Consider the following 16,709-nt stretch of genomic DNA (forward strand, 5'->3'; position numbering starts at 1 on the left):
TATAAAAATAATTTTATTTCCATACACAAGCAGTTAGCATTTGGAAAATGATTTTTTAATGCCATTGAAAATGCCATCCAAAAACATTAAAATATCTATTTTTAAAAACTAATGAAATATATGCAAGATCATAACACCAAGACTAAAAAATAGATATTGCTGAAAGAAATTTAAGAAGATATAAAATCACAACATTGTAAAGAATTATACTCCAATAAAGATGTTATAAAAAAAAAGAAAAGAAAAAGGACATAAAATCAAGGTATATAACATGTTCATGAATTGGAAGTCCTCAACGTTATTTGAGGCCAATTCTCATATTTGATCTAAAGATTCAATCCCAGTTAAAATCCTTGCAGGATTTTTTTTGGAAGCTGACAAGCTGCTTCCAAAATTTAATTAGACAAAATGGTAAACCAGACAGACTAGTTTCTACACAGCAGCTGAAGCCCTGCTTTGAACAATCTCAATCATTAATTGGATTAGGTAATCTATGATTACTAGTGCCTCTAACCACTTGTCAGAATCTTATGTAAATCCTCTCTAAAAGAAGATAACACCATCAAAGACCTTAAAATATCTCTACAGTTTTCACACAAAATGTCTGCCACATTAAAAAATAACTACCTATGTAAGTACTCGAGACAATCTGATTAAAAACCAAATAGAAGTTTTCCACAGAAACAAGAAAACTGATTCTAAAATTCATATGAAATTTCAAGGGACCCTGCACAGACAGAACAAACAATTGTGAAGAACAAAGTTAGAGGACTAACACTTCCCAAGTTCAAAATTTACTACAAAGCTAAGTAATCAAAACAGTATGATACTGGCATAAGGACAAACATATACACCAATGGAATAGAATAGAGAGTCCCCAAATAAACCCTCACATATACAGTCAATTCAACAAGCATGCCAGGACCATTCAATGGGGAAAGAGCAGTCTTTTCAACAAATGGTGCTAGGAACACTGGATAGTCATATGCAAAAGACCTTACCTTACACCATATATAAAAATTAACTAAAAATACAAAAAGCCCTAAACATAAGACCTAAAACTACATAAACTCTTAGAAGAAAACATAGGGCAAAGGCTTCATAACATAAGGCAAAAGTGTCATGACATAGACTTGGCAAGGATTTCTTGGAAATGATACCAATAACACAGGCAACAAAACAAAAAAAACAACAAATTGGACTTGATCAAAATTAAAATGTTTCGTGCATCAAATGACACTATCAACTGTGTAAAAAGGCAATTCATAAGATGGGAGAAAATATTTGTAAATCACACATCTGGTAATGTGTTAATACCCAGAATGTACAGAGAACTAAAACTCAACAACAACAAATAAAAAACAACCCAATTCAAAAATAGGCAAAGGACTTAAATAGACATTTCTCCAAAGAAGATATACAAATGGCCAGGAAGCACTTGAAAAGATTTCAACATGTCTAATCATTAGGGAAATGCAAATCAAAACCACAATGAGAGACGAGAGGAAGATGGCGGAAGAGTAAGACGCAGAGATCACCTTCCTCCCCACAGATACACCAGAAATACATCTACACGTGGAACAACTCCTACAGAACACCTACTGAACACTGGCAGAAGACCTCAGACATCCCAAAAGGCAAGAAAGTCCCCACGTACCTGGGTAGGGCAAAAGAAAAAAGAATAAACAGAGACAAAGGGATAGGGTCGGGACCTGCACCAGGGGGAGGGAGCTGTGAAGGAGGAAAGGTTTCCACACACTAGGAAGCCCCTTCTCAGGTGGAGACTGCGGGTGGCAGAGGGGGAAAGCTTCGGCGCCGCAGAGGAGAGCACAGCGACAGGGGTGCGAGGGACAATGCGGAGAGATTCCCACACAGAGGATCGGTGCCGACCGGCACTCACCAGCCCGAGAGGCTTGTCTGCTCACCCACCAGGGCGGGCGGGGCTAGGAGCTGAGGCGCGGGCTTCGGTCGAACGCAGGGAGAGGACTGGGGTTGGCGGCGTGAACACAGCCTGTAGGGGGTTAGTGCACCACGGCTAGCCGGGAGGGAATCTGGGAAAAAGTCTGGACCTGCCGAAGAGGCAAGAGACTTTTTCTTCCCTCTTCGTTTCCTGGTGCGCAAGGAGAGGGGATTAAGAGTGCTGCTTAAAGGAGCTCCAGAGACGGGCGCGAGCCGCGGCTAAGAGCGCAGACCCCAGAGAAGGGGATGAGACGCTAAGGCTGCTGCTGCCACCACCAAGAAGCCTGTGTGCGAGAACAGGTCACTCTCCACACCTCCCTTCCGGGGAGCCTGTGCAGCCCGCCACTGCCAGGGTCCCGGGATCCAGGGACAACTTCCCCGGGAGAACGCACGGCGCGCCTCAGGCTGGTGCAACGTCACGCTGGCCTCTACTGCCGCAGGCTCGCCCCACACTCCGTACCCCTCCCTCCCCCCAGCCTGAGTGAGCCAGAGTCCCCGAAGCAGCTGCTCCTTTAACCCTGTCCTGTCTGAGCGAAGAACAGATGCCCTCCGGGTGACCTACATGACACGCAGAGGCGGGGCCAAATCCAAAGCTGAGTCCCAGGAGCTGTGAGAACAAAGAAGAAAAGGGATATCTCTCCCAGCAGCCTCAGAAGCAGCAGATTAAAGCTCCACAATCAACTTGATGTACCCTGCATCTGGGGAATACATGAATAGACAAAGAATCATCCCAAATGGAGGATGTGGACTGTGAGAGCAAGATTTATTATTTTTTCCCCTTTTCCTCTTTTTGTGAGTGTGTATGTGTATGCTTCTGTGTGAGATTTTGTCTGTATAGCTTTGCTTCCACCATTTGTCCTAGGGTTCTATCCGTCCGTTTTTTTGTTTTGTTTTGTTTTTTCTTTAAAAAAAATTTCTCTTTCTTAATAATTATTTTTTATTTTAATAACTTTATTTTATCTTACTTTATTTTATCTTTTTTCTTTCCTCCCTCCCTCCCTCTGTCCCTCCTTTCTTTCTTTCTTTCTTTCTTCCTTCCTTCCTTCCCTCCTTCCTTCCTTTCTCTTTCTTTCTTTCTTTCTTCTTTTTCTCCCTTTTATTCTGAGCTGTGTGGATGAAAGGCTCTTGATGCTGCAGCCAGGAGTCAGTGCTGTGCCTCTGAGGTAGGAGAGCCAACTTCAGGACACAGGTCCACAAGAGACCTCCCAGCTCCACATAATATCAAATGGCGAAAATCTCCCAGAGATCTCCATGTCAACATCAGCACCCAGCTTCACTCAACGACCAGCAAGCTACAGTGCTGGACAACCTATGCCAAACAACTAGCAAGACAGGAACACAACCCCACCCATTAGCAGAGAGGCTGCCTAAAATCATAAGTCCACAGACACCCCAAAACACACCACCAGACGTGGACCTGCCCACCAGAAGGACAAGATCCAGCCTCAACCACCAGAACACAGGCACTAGTCCCCTCCACCAGGAAGCCTACACAACCCACTGAGCCAACTTTAGCCACTGGGGACAGACACCAAAAACAACGGGAACTACGAACCTGCAGCCTGCAAAAAGGAGACCCCCAAACACAGTAAGATAAGCAAAATGAGAAGACAGAAATACACACAGCAGATGAAGGAGCAAGATAAAAACCCACCAGACCTAACAAATGAAGAGGAAATAGGCAGTCTACCTGAAAAAGAATTCAGAATAATGATAGTGAAGATGATCCAAAATCTTGGAAATAGACAAAATGCAAGAAACATTTAACAAGGACCTAGAAGAACTAAAGATGAAACAAGCAACAATGAACAACACAATAAATGAAATTAAAAATACTCTAGATAGGATCAATAGCAGAATAACTGAGGCAGAAGAACGGATAAGTGACCTGGAAGATAAAATAGTGGAAATAACTACTGCAGAGTAGAATAAAGAAAAACAAATGAAAAGAACTGAGGACAGCCTCAGAGACCTCTGGGACAACATTAAACGCACCAACATTCAAATTATAGGGGTTCCAGAAGAAGAAGAGAAAAAGAAAGGGACTGAGAAAATATTTGAAGAGATTATAGTTGAAAACTTCCCTAATACGGGAAAGGAAATAGTTAATCAAGTCCAGGAAGCACAGAGAGTTCCATACAGGATAAATCCAAGGAGAAATACGCCAAGACACATATTAATCAAACTGTCAAAAATTAAATACAAAGAAAACATATTAAAAGCAGCAAGGGAAAAACAACAAATAACACACAAGGGAATCCCCATAAGGTTAAGAGTTGATCTTTCAGCAGAAATTCTGCAAGCCAGAAGGGAGTGGCAGGACATATTTAAAGTGATGAAGGAGAAAAATCTGCAACCAAGATTACTCAACCCAGCAAGGATTTCATTCAGATTTGATGGAGAAATTAAAAGCTTTACAGACAAGCAAAAGCTGAGAGAGTTCAGCACCACCAAACCAGCTTTGCAACAAATGCTAAAGGAACTTCTCTAGGCAAGAAACACAAGAGAAGGAAAAGACCTACAATAATGAACACAAAACAAGAAAATGGGAATAGGAACATACATATCGATAATTACCTTAAATGTAAATGGACTAAACGCTCCCACCAAAAGAAACAGACTGGCTAAATGGATACAAAAACAAGACCCATATATATGATGTCTACAAGAGACCCACTTCAGACCTAGAGACACATACAGACTGAAAGTAAGGGGATGGAAAAAGATATTGCATGCAAATGGAAACCAAAAGAAAGCTGGAGTAGCAATACTCATATCAGACAAAATGGACTTTAAAATAAAGACTATTAGAAGAGACAACGAAGGACACTACATAATGATCAAGGGATCGATCCCAGAAGAAGACATAACAATTGTAAATATTTATGCACTCAACATAGAAGCACCTCAATACATAAAGCAAATGCTAACAGCCATAAAAGGGGAAATCAACAGTAACACAATCATAGTAGGGAACTTTAACACCCCACTTTCATCAATGGACAGATCATCCAAAATGAAAATAAATAAGGACACACAAGCTGTAAAGGATACATTAAACAAGATGGACTTAATTGATATTTATAGGACATTCCATCCAGAAACAGAATACACATTTTTCTCAAGCGCTCATGGAACATTCTCCAGGATAGATCATATCTTGGGTCACAAATCAAGCCTTGGTAAATTTAAGAAAACTGAAATTGTATCAAGTATCTTTTCCAACCACAATGCTATGAGACTAGATATCAATTACAGGAAAAGATCTGTAAGGAATACAAACACATGGAGGCTAAACAGTACACTACTTAAAAATGAAGTGATCACTGAAGAAATCAAAGAGGAAATAAAAAAATATCTAGAAACAAATGACAATGGAGACACGACAATCCAAACCTATGGGATGCAGCAAAAGCAGCTCTAACAGGGAAGTTTATAGCAATACAATCCTACCTTAAGAAACAGGAAACATCTCGAATAAACAACCTAACCTTGCACCTAAAGTGATTAGAGAAAGAAGAACAAAAAAAACCCCAAAGTTAGCAGAAGGAAAGAAATCATAAAGATCAGATCAGAAATAAATGAAAAAGAAATGAAGGAAATGATAGCAAAGATCAATAAAACTACAAGCTGGTTCTTTGAGAAGATAAACAAAATTGTTAAACCATTAGCCAGACTCATCAAGAAAAAAAGCGAGAAGACTCAAATCAATAGAATAGAAATGAAAAAGGAGAAGTAACAACTGACACTGCAGAAATACAAAAGATCATGAGAGATTAGTACAAGCAACTATATGCCAATAAAATGGACAACCTGGAAGAAATGGACAAATTCTAAGAAATGCACAACCTGCCAAGACTGAATTAGGAAGAAAGAGAAAATATGAACAGACCAATCACAAGCACTGAAATTAAAACTGCGATTAAAAATTTTCCAACAAACAAAAGCCCAGGAGCAGATGGCTTCACAGGTGAATTCTATTAAACATTTAGAGAAGAGCTAACACCTATCCTTATCAAACTCTTCCAAAATATAGCAGAGGGAGGAACACTCCCGAACTCATTCTATGAGGCCACCATCACTCTGATACCAAAACCAGAGAAGGATGTCACAAAGAAAGAAAACTACAGGCCAATATCACTGATGAACATAGATGCAAAAATCCTCAACAAAATTCTAGCAAACTGAATCCAACAGCACAGTAAAAGGATCATACACCATGATCAAGTGGGGTTTATTCCAGGAATGCAAGGATTCTTCAATATACGCAAATCAATCAACGTGATACACCATATTAACAAATTGAAGGAGAAAAAACATATGATCATCTCAATAGATGCAGAGAAAGCTTTCGACAAAATTCAACACCCATTTATGATAAAAACCCTCTAGAAAGGAGGCACAGAGGGAACTTTCCTCAACAAAATAAAGGACATATATGAAAAAGCCACAGCCAACATCGTCCTCAATGGTGAAAAACTGAAAGCATTTCCACTAAGATCAGGAACAAGACAAGGTTGCCCACTCTCACCACTCTTATTCAACATAGTTTTGGAAGTTTTAGCCACAGTAATCAGAGAAGAAAAGGAATCCAAATTGGAAAAGAAGAAGTAAAGCTGTCACTGTTTGCAGATGACATGATACTGTACATAGAGAATCCTAAAGACGCTACCAGAAAACTACTAGAGCTAATCAATGAATTTGGTAAAGTAGCAGAATACAAAATTAATGCACAGAAATCTTTGGCTTTCCTATACACTAATGATGAAATATCTGAAAGTGAAATCACGAAAACAGTCCCATTTACCATTGCAAGAAAAAGAATAAAGTATCTAGGAATAAAGCTACCTAAGGAGACAAAAGACCTGTATGCAGAAAATTATAAGACACTGATGAAAGAAATTAAAGATGATACAAATAGATGGAGAGATATATCGTGTTATTGGATTGGAAGAATCAACATTGTGAAAATGACTATACTACCCAAAGCAATCTACAGATTCAATGCAATCCCTATCAAACTACCACTGGCATTTTTCACAGAACTAGAACAAAAAATTTCACAATTTGTATGGAAACACAAAAGACCCCGAATAGCCAAAGCAAGCTTGAGAACGAAAAACGGAGCTGGAGGAATCAGGCTTCCTGACTTCAGACTATACTACAAAGCTACAGTAATCAAGACAGTATGGTACTGGCACAAAAACAGAAAGATAGATCAATGGAACAGGATAGAAAGCCCAGAGACAAACCCATGCACATATGGTCACCTTATCTTTGATAAAGGAGGCAGGAATGTACAGTGGTGAAAGGACAGCCTCTTCCATAAGTGGTGCTGGGAAAACTGGACAGCTACATGTAAAAGTATGAGATTAGATCACTCCCTAACACCATACACAAAAATAAGCTCAAAATGGATTAAAGACCTAAATGTAAGGCCAGAAACTATCAAACTCTTAGAGGAAAACATAGGCAGAACATTCTATGACATAAATCACAGCAAGATCCTTTTTGACCCACCTCCTAGAGAAATGGAAATAAAAACAAAAATAAACAAATGGGACCTAATGAAACTTCAAAGCTTTTGCACAGCAAAGGAAACCATAAACAAGACCAAATGACAGCCCTCAGAATGGGAGAAAATATTGGCAAATGAAGCAACTGACAAAGGATTAATCTCCAAAATTTATAAGCAGCTCATGCAGCTCAATAACAAAAAACAAACAACCCAATCCAAAAATGGGCAGAAGACCTAAATAGACATTTCTCCAAAGAAGATATACAGACTGCCAACAAACACATGAAAGGATGCTCAACATCATTAATCATTAGAGAAATGCAGATCAAAATTACAATGAGATATCATCTCACACCAGTCAGAATGGCCATCATCAAAAAATCTAGAAACAATAAATGCTGGAGAGGGTGTGCAAAAAAGGGAATACTCTTGCACTGCTGGTGGGAATGTGAATTGGTACAGCCACTATGGAGAACAGTATGGAGGTTCCTTAAAAAACTACAAATAGAACTATCATATGACCCAGCAATCCCACTACTGGGCATATACCCTGAGAAAACCATAATTCAAAAAGAGTCAAGTACCAAAATATTCATTGCAGCTCTATTTACAATAGCCCGGAGATGGAAACAACCTAAGTGTCCATCATCGGATGAATGGATAAAGAAGATGTGGCACATATATACAATGGAATATTACTGAGCCATAAAAAGAAACGAAATTGAGCTATTTGTATTGAGGTGGATGGACCTAGAGTGTGTCATACAGAGTGAAGTAAGTCAGAAAGAGAAAGAGAAATACCGTATGGTAACACATATATAGGGAATTGAAGAAAAAAAAATGTCATGAAGAACCTAGGGTTAAGACAGGAATAAAGACACAGACCTACTAGAGAGTGGACTTGAGGATATGGGGAGGGGAAAGGGTAGGCTGTGACAAAGCGAGAGAGTGTCACGGACATATATACACTACCAAACGTAAGGTAGATAGCTAGTGGGAAGCAGCCGCATAGCACAGGGAGATCAGCTCGGTGCTTTGTGACCGCCTAGCGGGGTGGGATAGGGAGGGTGGGAGGGAGGGAGATGCAAAAGGGAAGAGATATGGGAACATATGTATATGTATAACTGATTCACTTTGTTATAAAGCAGAAACTAACACACCATTGTAAAGCAATTATACTCCAATAAAGATGTAGAAAAAAAACAAAAACCGCTATGAGGGCTTCCCTGGTGGCACAGTGGTTAAGAATCCACCTGCCAATGCAGGGAACATGGGTTTGAGCCCTGGTCTGGGAAGATCCCACATGCCGCGGATCAACTAAGCCCATGTGCCACAACTACTTAGGCTGTGCTCTAGAGCCCGCAAGCCACAACTACTGAGCCCGTCTGCTGCAACTACTGAGGCCCATGTGCCTAGAGCCCGTGCTCTGCAACAAGAGAAGCCACCACAATGAAAAGTTTGTACACTGCAACAAAGAGTAGTCCCTGCTCGCCACAACTAGAGACAGCTCGGGCGCAGCAACGAAGACCCAACGCAGCCAAAAATTTAAAAAATAAAATAAACCACAATGAGATACTGCTTCACATCCATTAGGCTATTATCAAAAAAACAGAAAATAACAAGTGTTCACAAAGATGTGGAGAAATTGGAACTTTTGTGCATTGCTAGTAGGAATGTAACACGGTGCAGCCACTGTAGAAAACAGCAAGGCAGTGCCTCAAAAATTAAACATAGAATTACCATACAATCCCACTCCTGGTTATATACTCAAAAGAACTGAAAGCAGGGTCTTGAAGAGATATTTGTATACCTGTGTTCATAGCAGCATTATTCAGAATAGCCAAGAGGTTAAAAACAACCCAAATGTCCCCCAATGGATGAGTGGATAAACAAAATATGTTACATACATACAATGGAATATCATTAATCTTTAAAAAGGAAGGAAATTCTACACTATGCTATAATGGAAGAACCCTGAAGTCATTATGCTAAAATAAGACAGACATACAAGCTAAGTATTGTTATGTTTCCACTTATTTGAGGAACCTAGGATAGTCAAATTCATAGAGCCACAAAGTCGAACAATGCTTACCAGCGCTGGAAAGAGGGGAAATGGGAGGTTATTGTTTAATGGGTACAAATTTCCATTTAGGATATGATGAAAAAGTTCTGGAGATGGATAGTGGTGATGGTTGCATAACAATGTGAATGTACTTAATGTCACTGAACTATACACTTAAAAATGGTCATAATAGTAAGTTTTATGTTATCTATCTTTTACTACAATAAAAAATAATTCAAAAAATACTAGAATTCACCTAAACCTTTAAATTAAGTGTTATGGTGAATAAGAATCATACTTTCATAAAGGAAAATTCACAACTTCAGTTAATAAATAGTATGTAAAATATATTTATACTGTCATTTATACTGCCTCATTTTCTTTTTTATATGAAATATACTGAAAACCACAAAAAAGGTGTAAAAAAACCCACCCATAATCACTGCATAAAAATTATATACTCATCTTGTAATGCTAATATAACACAGTACATTTTACTAAACAATTTAAAATTTGAGTTTTCTGTAATTACTTGCAGCAATACATAGGTATAATTTGTTCCTTTCCTTCCTTCATTATACTTATTTATTCATTTATTTATTTTGCTAGGCACAAAAAGCAGAAAGATGGCAAATCTCTGCCCTCAAGGCATTCACAATTTTGAGGAAGGCAGTAAATAAACAGTTAAGATATTAATCAGTGGCATAATAAAGGTATGCATGAAATGCACAAGGTTTTATGGGGTACAAAAGAAAGAGCCCATGAAACTGCCTGGTTAAGACAAAGAAGGCTCCACAGAAGTGATAAATTAGCTCTCTTCAAAGACAAGGGAGGAAAGGCATTTCAGGCAGGCGAACTGACATATGCCAAAGCATGGAATCAGGCTTAGCATCTTTGGGAACCTTCACATTGTTCAGGATGTTTAGAACTCAAGGTATGTGTGAAGAAGTTATAGGAGAGGATGTCAACAGAACAGACCAATATGATGAAAAGCTTTGAATGCCAGGCTAAGAAATTTGGAGATACACTGCATCCTTTGAAATATTTTGTGAACAGAAAAGACAAAGACAACTAGAGCAGTATTGTGAATGAGACTAGGACAGAAGAAAGAAGGCTACTGCAATACCTCAGGAGAGAAACAATACTAAGGAAAGAGCAAAGAGATACAGAAGTAAGGATAAATTCCATTTAATCCAGGACTTTGTAAATAATTAGATGTTGGTACAAATGAACTTATTTACAAAACAGAAATAGAGTCACAGATGTAGAAAACAATCTTATGGTTACCAGGGGGGAAAGAGGAGGAGGAATAAATTGGGAGATTGGGATTGACATATACACACTACTACTATACATAAAACAGATAACTAATAAGGACTTACTGTATAACACAGGGAACTCTACTAAATACTATAAGTGGATATATGTATATGTATAACTGATTCACTGTGCTGTACAGCAGAAAGTAACACAACATTGTAAATCAACTATACTCCAATTAAAAAAAAATATTGAGCCACTGAATCAAAAAAATAATAATAGACATGACTCCAAACACATGCACACACACACACCTGAAGCACAACTTTCACAAATAATACACTCATTATGTACTATTTATTCTAATATTTTTTCTATTCTTTTCATTAAAAAAAAGACAGACACAACTAAATTAATTTCAAGACATATCAATGAAAATAAATAGAATGTAGGGTGGAAAAATAAAAATCATTTCAATAAAGACAGAAAAGGTAAAGTTCAACTAACTGTATGTATTTACAGACACACATTGAAAAATTGGAAGAAAAAAGTGTATTAGTCAAATACTGAAAAATGAAAGCTAGTATAGCTACCTTAATATCAGATAAATAGATTTTAAGGCAAAAAACATTAGAGATAAAGAAGGTCACTGTATCATGATAAAAAGGGATACCTCACCAGAAGACATAACCATTCTAAATTAATATAGGCTTAATAACATTGCCTCAAAATATTTTCAGCAAAAATTAACAGAAATTGTGATATTAAAGATCCAAAAACAGTGAGAAATTTTGACATAACTCTTCAGTTATTGATAAATCAAGAAGATTGAAAATTAGTAAGGATATGTAAGATTTGAACAGCACATTATAACAAGCTTGATCTAAGGTACATATATAAAACCCTATATCTGTCAATTAAAGAATATACATTCTTCTCTAGGAGACACAGACCATTTAAAATATTGTACATGAACCAGGCTCCAGAGCAAATCTCAACAAACACTAACGAACTGATGTCATGTAGTCCTCAACTTTAAAATATTAGCTTAAAAAAAGAAAATCACTGTGCTAAATCACCAAATAAAGAAAGTAGATAAGAAAAATGAGAGGAGGCTGGTTTGAAAGAAAGTCCAAAGAGGCTCTAGAAAGCTCTCTCTTCCTGCCATGTATGGCATAATCTTCCGTATTTTTGCATGTGTTTTTTACAACGCTGTAAAAAGCAAGAAAAATACTCTTAGCTTGAGGGTCATACAAAAACGATCTGGCCTGTGGTTTGTAATTTGCTTACATCTAGAAGAAGGTACTCCTCATTCTGTCAAATGTTGTCTCTGCAGTCTGATAGCTGGCTCTTTACTAGCTCTTCCAGAAAATAAATCTGCCAGTCAAAAGTTCTACCCAGGTACATCTGCAAACCAGGAAGCAGGCACTCACCAGAACCCAACCAGGCTGGCACCCTAATCTCAGACTTCTGGCCTTTAGAACTGTGAGTAATAAATTTCTGTTGTTTATAAGCCACCCAGTCTATGATATTTTGCCATAGTAGCCTGAACTAAGACCCTAGATTTCTTCCCATTACAATGATTCTCCAAATTTCAGTACTCTGAACTCTTTCTTTCAACTTATTCACTGCAGCATAACAGACATTTATTTAGGATACAGACAAGTATTAAGTATACAGCTTAACAGAACACATACTCTGACTACAATGCAATTAAATTAGATATAAATCTTAAAGGATAACCAAAAAAAAAACCCCATATGTTAAAGAAGAAATCATAATGGAAAAAATTTTAAACTTAGTACTGAACAACAGGCTATAAAATTTGTAGGAAGGAGTTAAAATGTATTTGGAAATTTTTAACATTAAATACTGTCTGTTAAAAAGAAGGCTAAAGATCAATGAACTGAAGACCAAAGTTAAGGACTCACACTGCCTGACTTCACTTATTATAAAGCTACAGTTATTGAGACTATTTGTTATTGGTAAAAGACAGAAATACAGATCAGTGATTTAGAATAGCCCAGAAGTAGACCCACACATATATGGTCAATTAATTTTTGACAAAGATGCAAAGGCAATTCAACAGAGAAAGGATAGCCTTTTCACCCATATAGCTACACCAAGATCAAGATACAAAATGTTACTATTTTTTTAATTATTAAATTTATTTTTTCTGGTAAGCATTTTGGTTTTGTTCTATGAATGCCACATGCCATATCCCCTTATAAAGAATCCAGAATGAATATATCATAAGATTAAGTGAACCCTGGGAGTTATACTCATAGGCCATTTCTTTAATTTTTTCCTAGTTGTATGACTTTTGGCAAGTCAGTTAATTTTTCATTATCCCCTTATTTTTCTATTTCCTTAGGTCTCCTCTCCCCCTTTTCTCTAAGGTTTTTCTGAGAATGAAACATGAAAATGTAAATAAAGAATATGGTCAGTAAAGAAATTTGGGGGGATAATGGAAATGTTCTGTATTTTGTGGTGGTGGTGGTTTCACAGGTATAAACATTTGTCAAAATTCATCAATTATGCACTTAAAATGAACGTAGAGGGACTTCCCTGGTGGCGCAGTGGTTAAGAATCCGCCTGCCAATGCAGGGGACATGGGTTCGAGCCCTGGTCCAGGAAGATCCCACATGCCGCAGAGCAACTAAGCCCGTGCGCCACAACTACTGAGCCTGTGCCCTAGAGCCCGCGAGCCACAACTACTGAGCCCACGAGCCACAACTACTGAAGCCCGTGCACCTAGAGCCAGTGCTCTGCAACAAGAGAAGCCACTGCAATGAGAAGCCCACGCACCGCAACAAAGAGTAGCCCCCGCTTGCCAGAACTAGAGACAGCCAGTGCATAGCAACAAAGACCCAATGCAGCCACAAATAAATAAATAAATATGAATGTAGTTTGTCATACATAAATTATATCTCAGTAAATGGATTTAAAAATGTAAAATAACGTAGACGCTCCTGGTGGGTAAGAAATAATTGCTAATTTGTTCCTTTATCTCCTTCCTTTTTTACCTGAGAGGAAAAAAATGCCTATTTTTAAAAATAGTCACTCACTATTCCCTCCATGAAAACTTCTAAAAACTTCCTGAGATAATTATAAGGTTATTTCTCTGCCTCTCCTCCTCCACATTAAATCCCAGTATCTTTCACTTTTCCTGTGAATTTTACTTTCCTATCCTTTAGTAAGATCTTAACTCTAGATTCTATACCTCTCACATTTCAGTTAAGTAACAAAAACAGAGTAATTGATGCACATGCTACAAAGTATCTTTAGATGTTAGCTCTGCTAAAATCTGTGGACATTATTGGTAGTGCTATGTTTTTCGTTCACATATTAAAAGAGGTTTATTATAACCCCCTTAAATCCTGTTCAACCAAACTCACACGAAGCCAGCTACACAAGTACTATTTTCAAGTCTTTTATTGATCACTGGCTATAACGATACTCCCAAAGTGAATAATATTATTTTAAAACAATAATGGCTAAGATACCCTTCTTTTTAAAATTTGCTGCTACCATTAGAAAAACTTAACTCTTCATTTTCTTTTTAATATATCAAATGAAGTTTTGGTACCAACACAGTTATCATGTATTCTAAATCAAAGCAAAATATCTCATGTTGCTTTTCTTACATTAGTGAATTCTATAGCTGTTTTGACAGTAATAAGTATAGACTGTCTTCCCTAAATTGCTAAAATCATAGAGAGTTCACTAAAATGGATTAAAAAATCTGAATAGGCTTGAAGCTACCACTACCAATTTTCAAAATAAACACTTTTGAGATTGTGATTTGCCACTTTGCTTTGTTTTTATTTTAAAACCATAATTTTGTTCTACATAAATATGAAGATTGTTCCTCACACTTTTTCATCTTATACTCTTTGTTCAATATTTATCACTTCTCAAAGAAGTTAGTAGATGATAAAAAATAAAATCACCCTCTCCCCCAGTCCATTTCACTCACCTACAAAATGGGCTGGGAATAGTAGGTATCACATAACAAATCCCTCCATTCAGGCAAAATGACCTATGACTGGGACCACAGGGCTCTTCATGATCTAAAACATATACATAAATAAAATAGAGAAAAACAAATTATAGTTTTTCTAATAAAATAAGGAAAAGGACCAAGTATCTTATACTGAAGTAGTAATTCTAAAAATTAGAATGAAGAATTGTTTCTTAAAATGAAGGACTTAATCTTATTCCTTATTTGATGAGCAGGGACTTCTATCCCTTTGAGGAAAAAAATTAATCTGTCTTGAAGGTATGGTCATTAATTATAATGGAGTTAAAAGCTATATTACAGAAATAGGGAATCTCTATAATAGATTAAAAGGAGGACATTATGATCTTAAAATAAATAGTGGCTTTTCTCATTTAGTACATAGATTCTGCAGCTTTGCTTAGAGTTTTTCTGTCCCAAGTGTATATTTAGATTCCTACCTTTCCTTTAAGGTCTCAAATACATTAAAGTCTGAAATTGTTGTGGGAAAAAAATTAGATTATTAAATAAATTCTGATGTGCAAAATCATCTTTAAATATTTCTACATATGACAATTTTAACATCAAAAAAACAAAAATATAATCTTATTAGGTTTTGGTTTGCAAGGGAATTTTATGTAATAACTAGTAACTATTGAAAACCTGAGTCATCATCTGATAAATAGCAAAAATTTTCAGAATATTAAGAAAATAAACCTCCATTTCTCTCTTGCTTCCTTTCTCTCCTCCTCTTTCTCCATCCTTCTTTATCTTTATCTTTATCTATCTTATCTATCTTTATCTATCTTATCTTTATCTTTGACCTTCTTTATCTTTGACCTTCTTTATCTTTGACCTTCTTTATCTTTGACCTTTCCTTTATGTTCTTTCTCTCTTTGCCTTCCCTTTCTCTCTTGGTACCTCTCCTTCCTTCCAGCCTCTACCTCCTCCTCCACCATTAAAAAAAAAAATCCCACCAAAACCATCAGACAGAAAAATTTAGAAATAACATAGTAGAATTCATTGAGTCATTATACTACTGTATACTACTATTTATGATTAGAAAAGCAAATTGCTGAATGATTTATCTTTTGGTCCTGAAGGGGGAAATCACATTGCTTTAAAATCGCACATTGTTGGTTCCTGATTGGTTCTGTCCAGAAAGTAACATAGAATCTATTGTGAAGAAGAAAATGGCATTATTCCAATTTAGCATTTAAAAAAATAGCATACTAATTTTAAAAAGTTATCTAGCATTTATTTGCCACTAAGATATCAATACCCTTAAGATATAACTGCTGTAGAACCAGATGTCTTCACTATCAGAATTTGAAATTTTAAAACTTTCCTTTTACTTTAGAATTGAGAAGATTCTGTTTCACCATCACATTACAATTATAAAAGTATAAAAATGTAAAGAGGAAAACAGAACTATAAGGAATTTAAGTGGAAAAGAAGAAAGTAAACCAACCAGAACTAATCTTTTAGATTTTTTCTTTTTTACACAATGTCATGCTTCTTTACAACCAAACAACTTTTAATAAGATAATTCTTACAACTCTTCAGGAATAATTTGGCTAACAAATAAAATCCCAGTTGACATTACATTATGCTAGAATCATGGAAGTCATCACATAGGGTTTCTCCATTGAGGGTGGAGTGTCAACTTCATCACAGAATGCTTCCTGTGGCTGAAATTAATGTCCTTGTTTTTAATAAGATTACAACCAGTCATGACTCAGCACTTGCTATTTTATCAGTAAAGAATACTCATCTAACCTGAATCACTATCTCTGAATCTATTTTTATTCTGATTTCATTTACTTATTTGTAAAGTTGTTATCAGATTTAGAGTAAGCCAGAATTTGTCAGCTTGTAAAAAGTGATAAAAGTGATAAAATATAGGTCTA

General features: G+C 36.7%; 1 protein-coding gene across 6 annotated transcripts in view; it reads right to left on the minus strand.

Moving 5' to 3' along the window:
* Window positions 1–16,709, minus strand: part of NRG4 (neuregulin 4) — a 126,563-nt gene that overhangs the window by 60,622 nt on the left and 49,232 nt on the right. For all 6 annotated transcript variants that reach the window (XR_009518445.1, XR_009518444.1, XR_009518441.1 and 3 more), the window contains one exon: window positions 14,779–14,872. Coding sequence is in view for 1 of the 6 variants with exons in the window: in XM_060005553.1 (XP_059861536.1) it covers window positions 14,779–14,872 (94 nt within the window). In the remaining 5 variants the exon portion in view is untranslated. The remainder of the gene's footprint in view (window positions 1–14,778; window positions 14,873–16,709) is intronic.

The sequence above is a fragment of the Delphinus delphis genome, chromosome 2 (assembly GCF_949987515.2).
Source record: "Delphinus delphis chromosome 2, mDelDel1.2, whole genome shotgun sequence".
Classification (NCBI taxonomy): domain Eukaryota; kingdom Metazoa; phylum Chordata; class Mammalia; order Artiodactyla; family Delphinidae; genus Delphinus; species Delphinus delphis.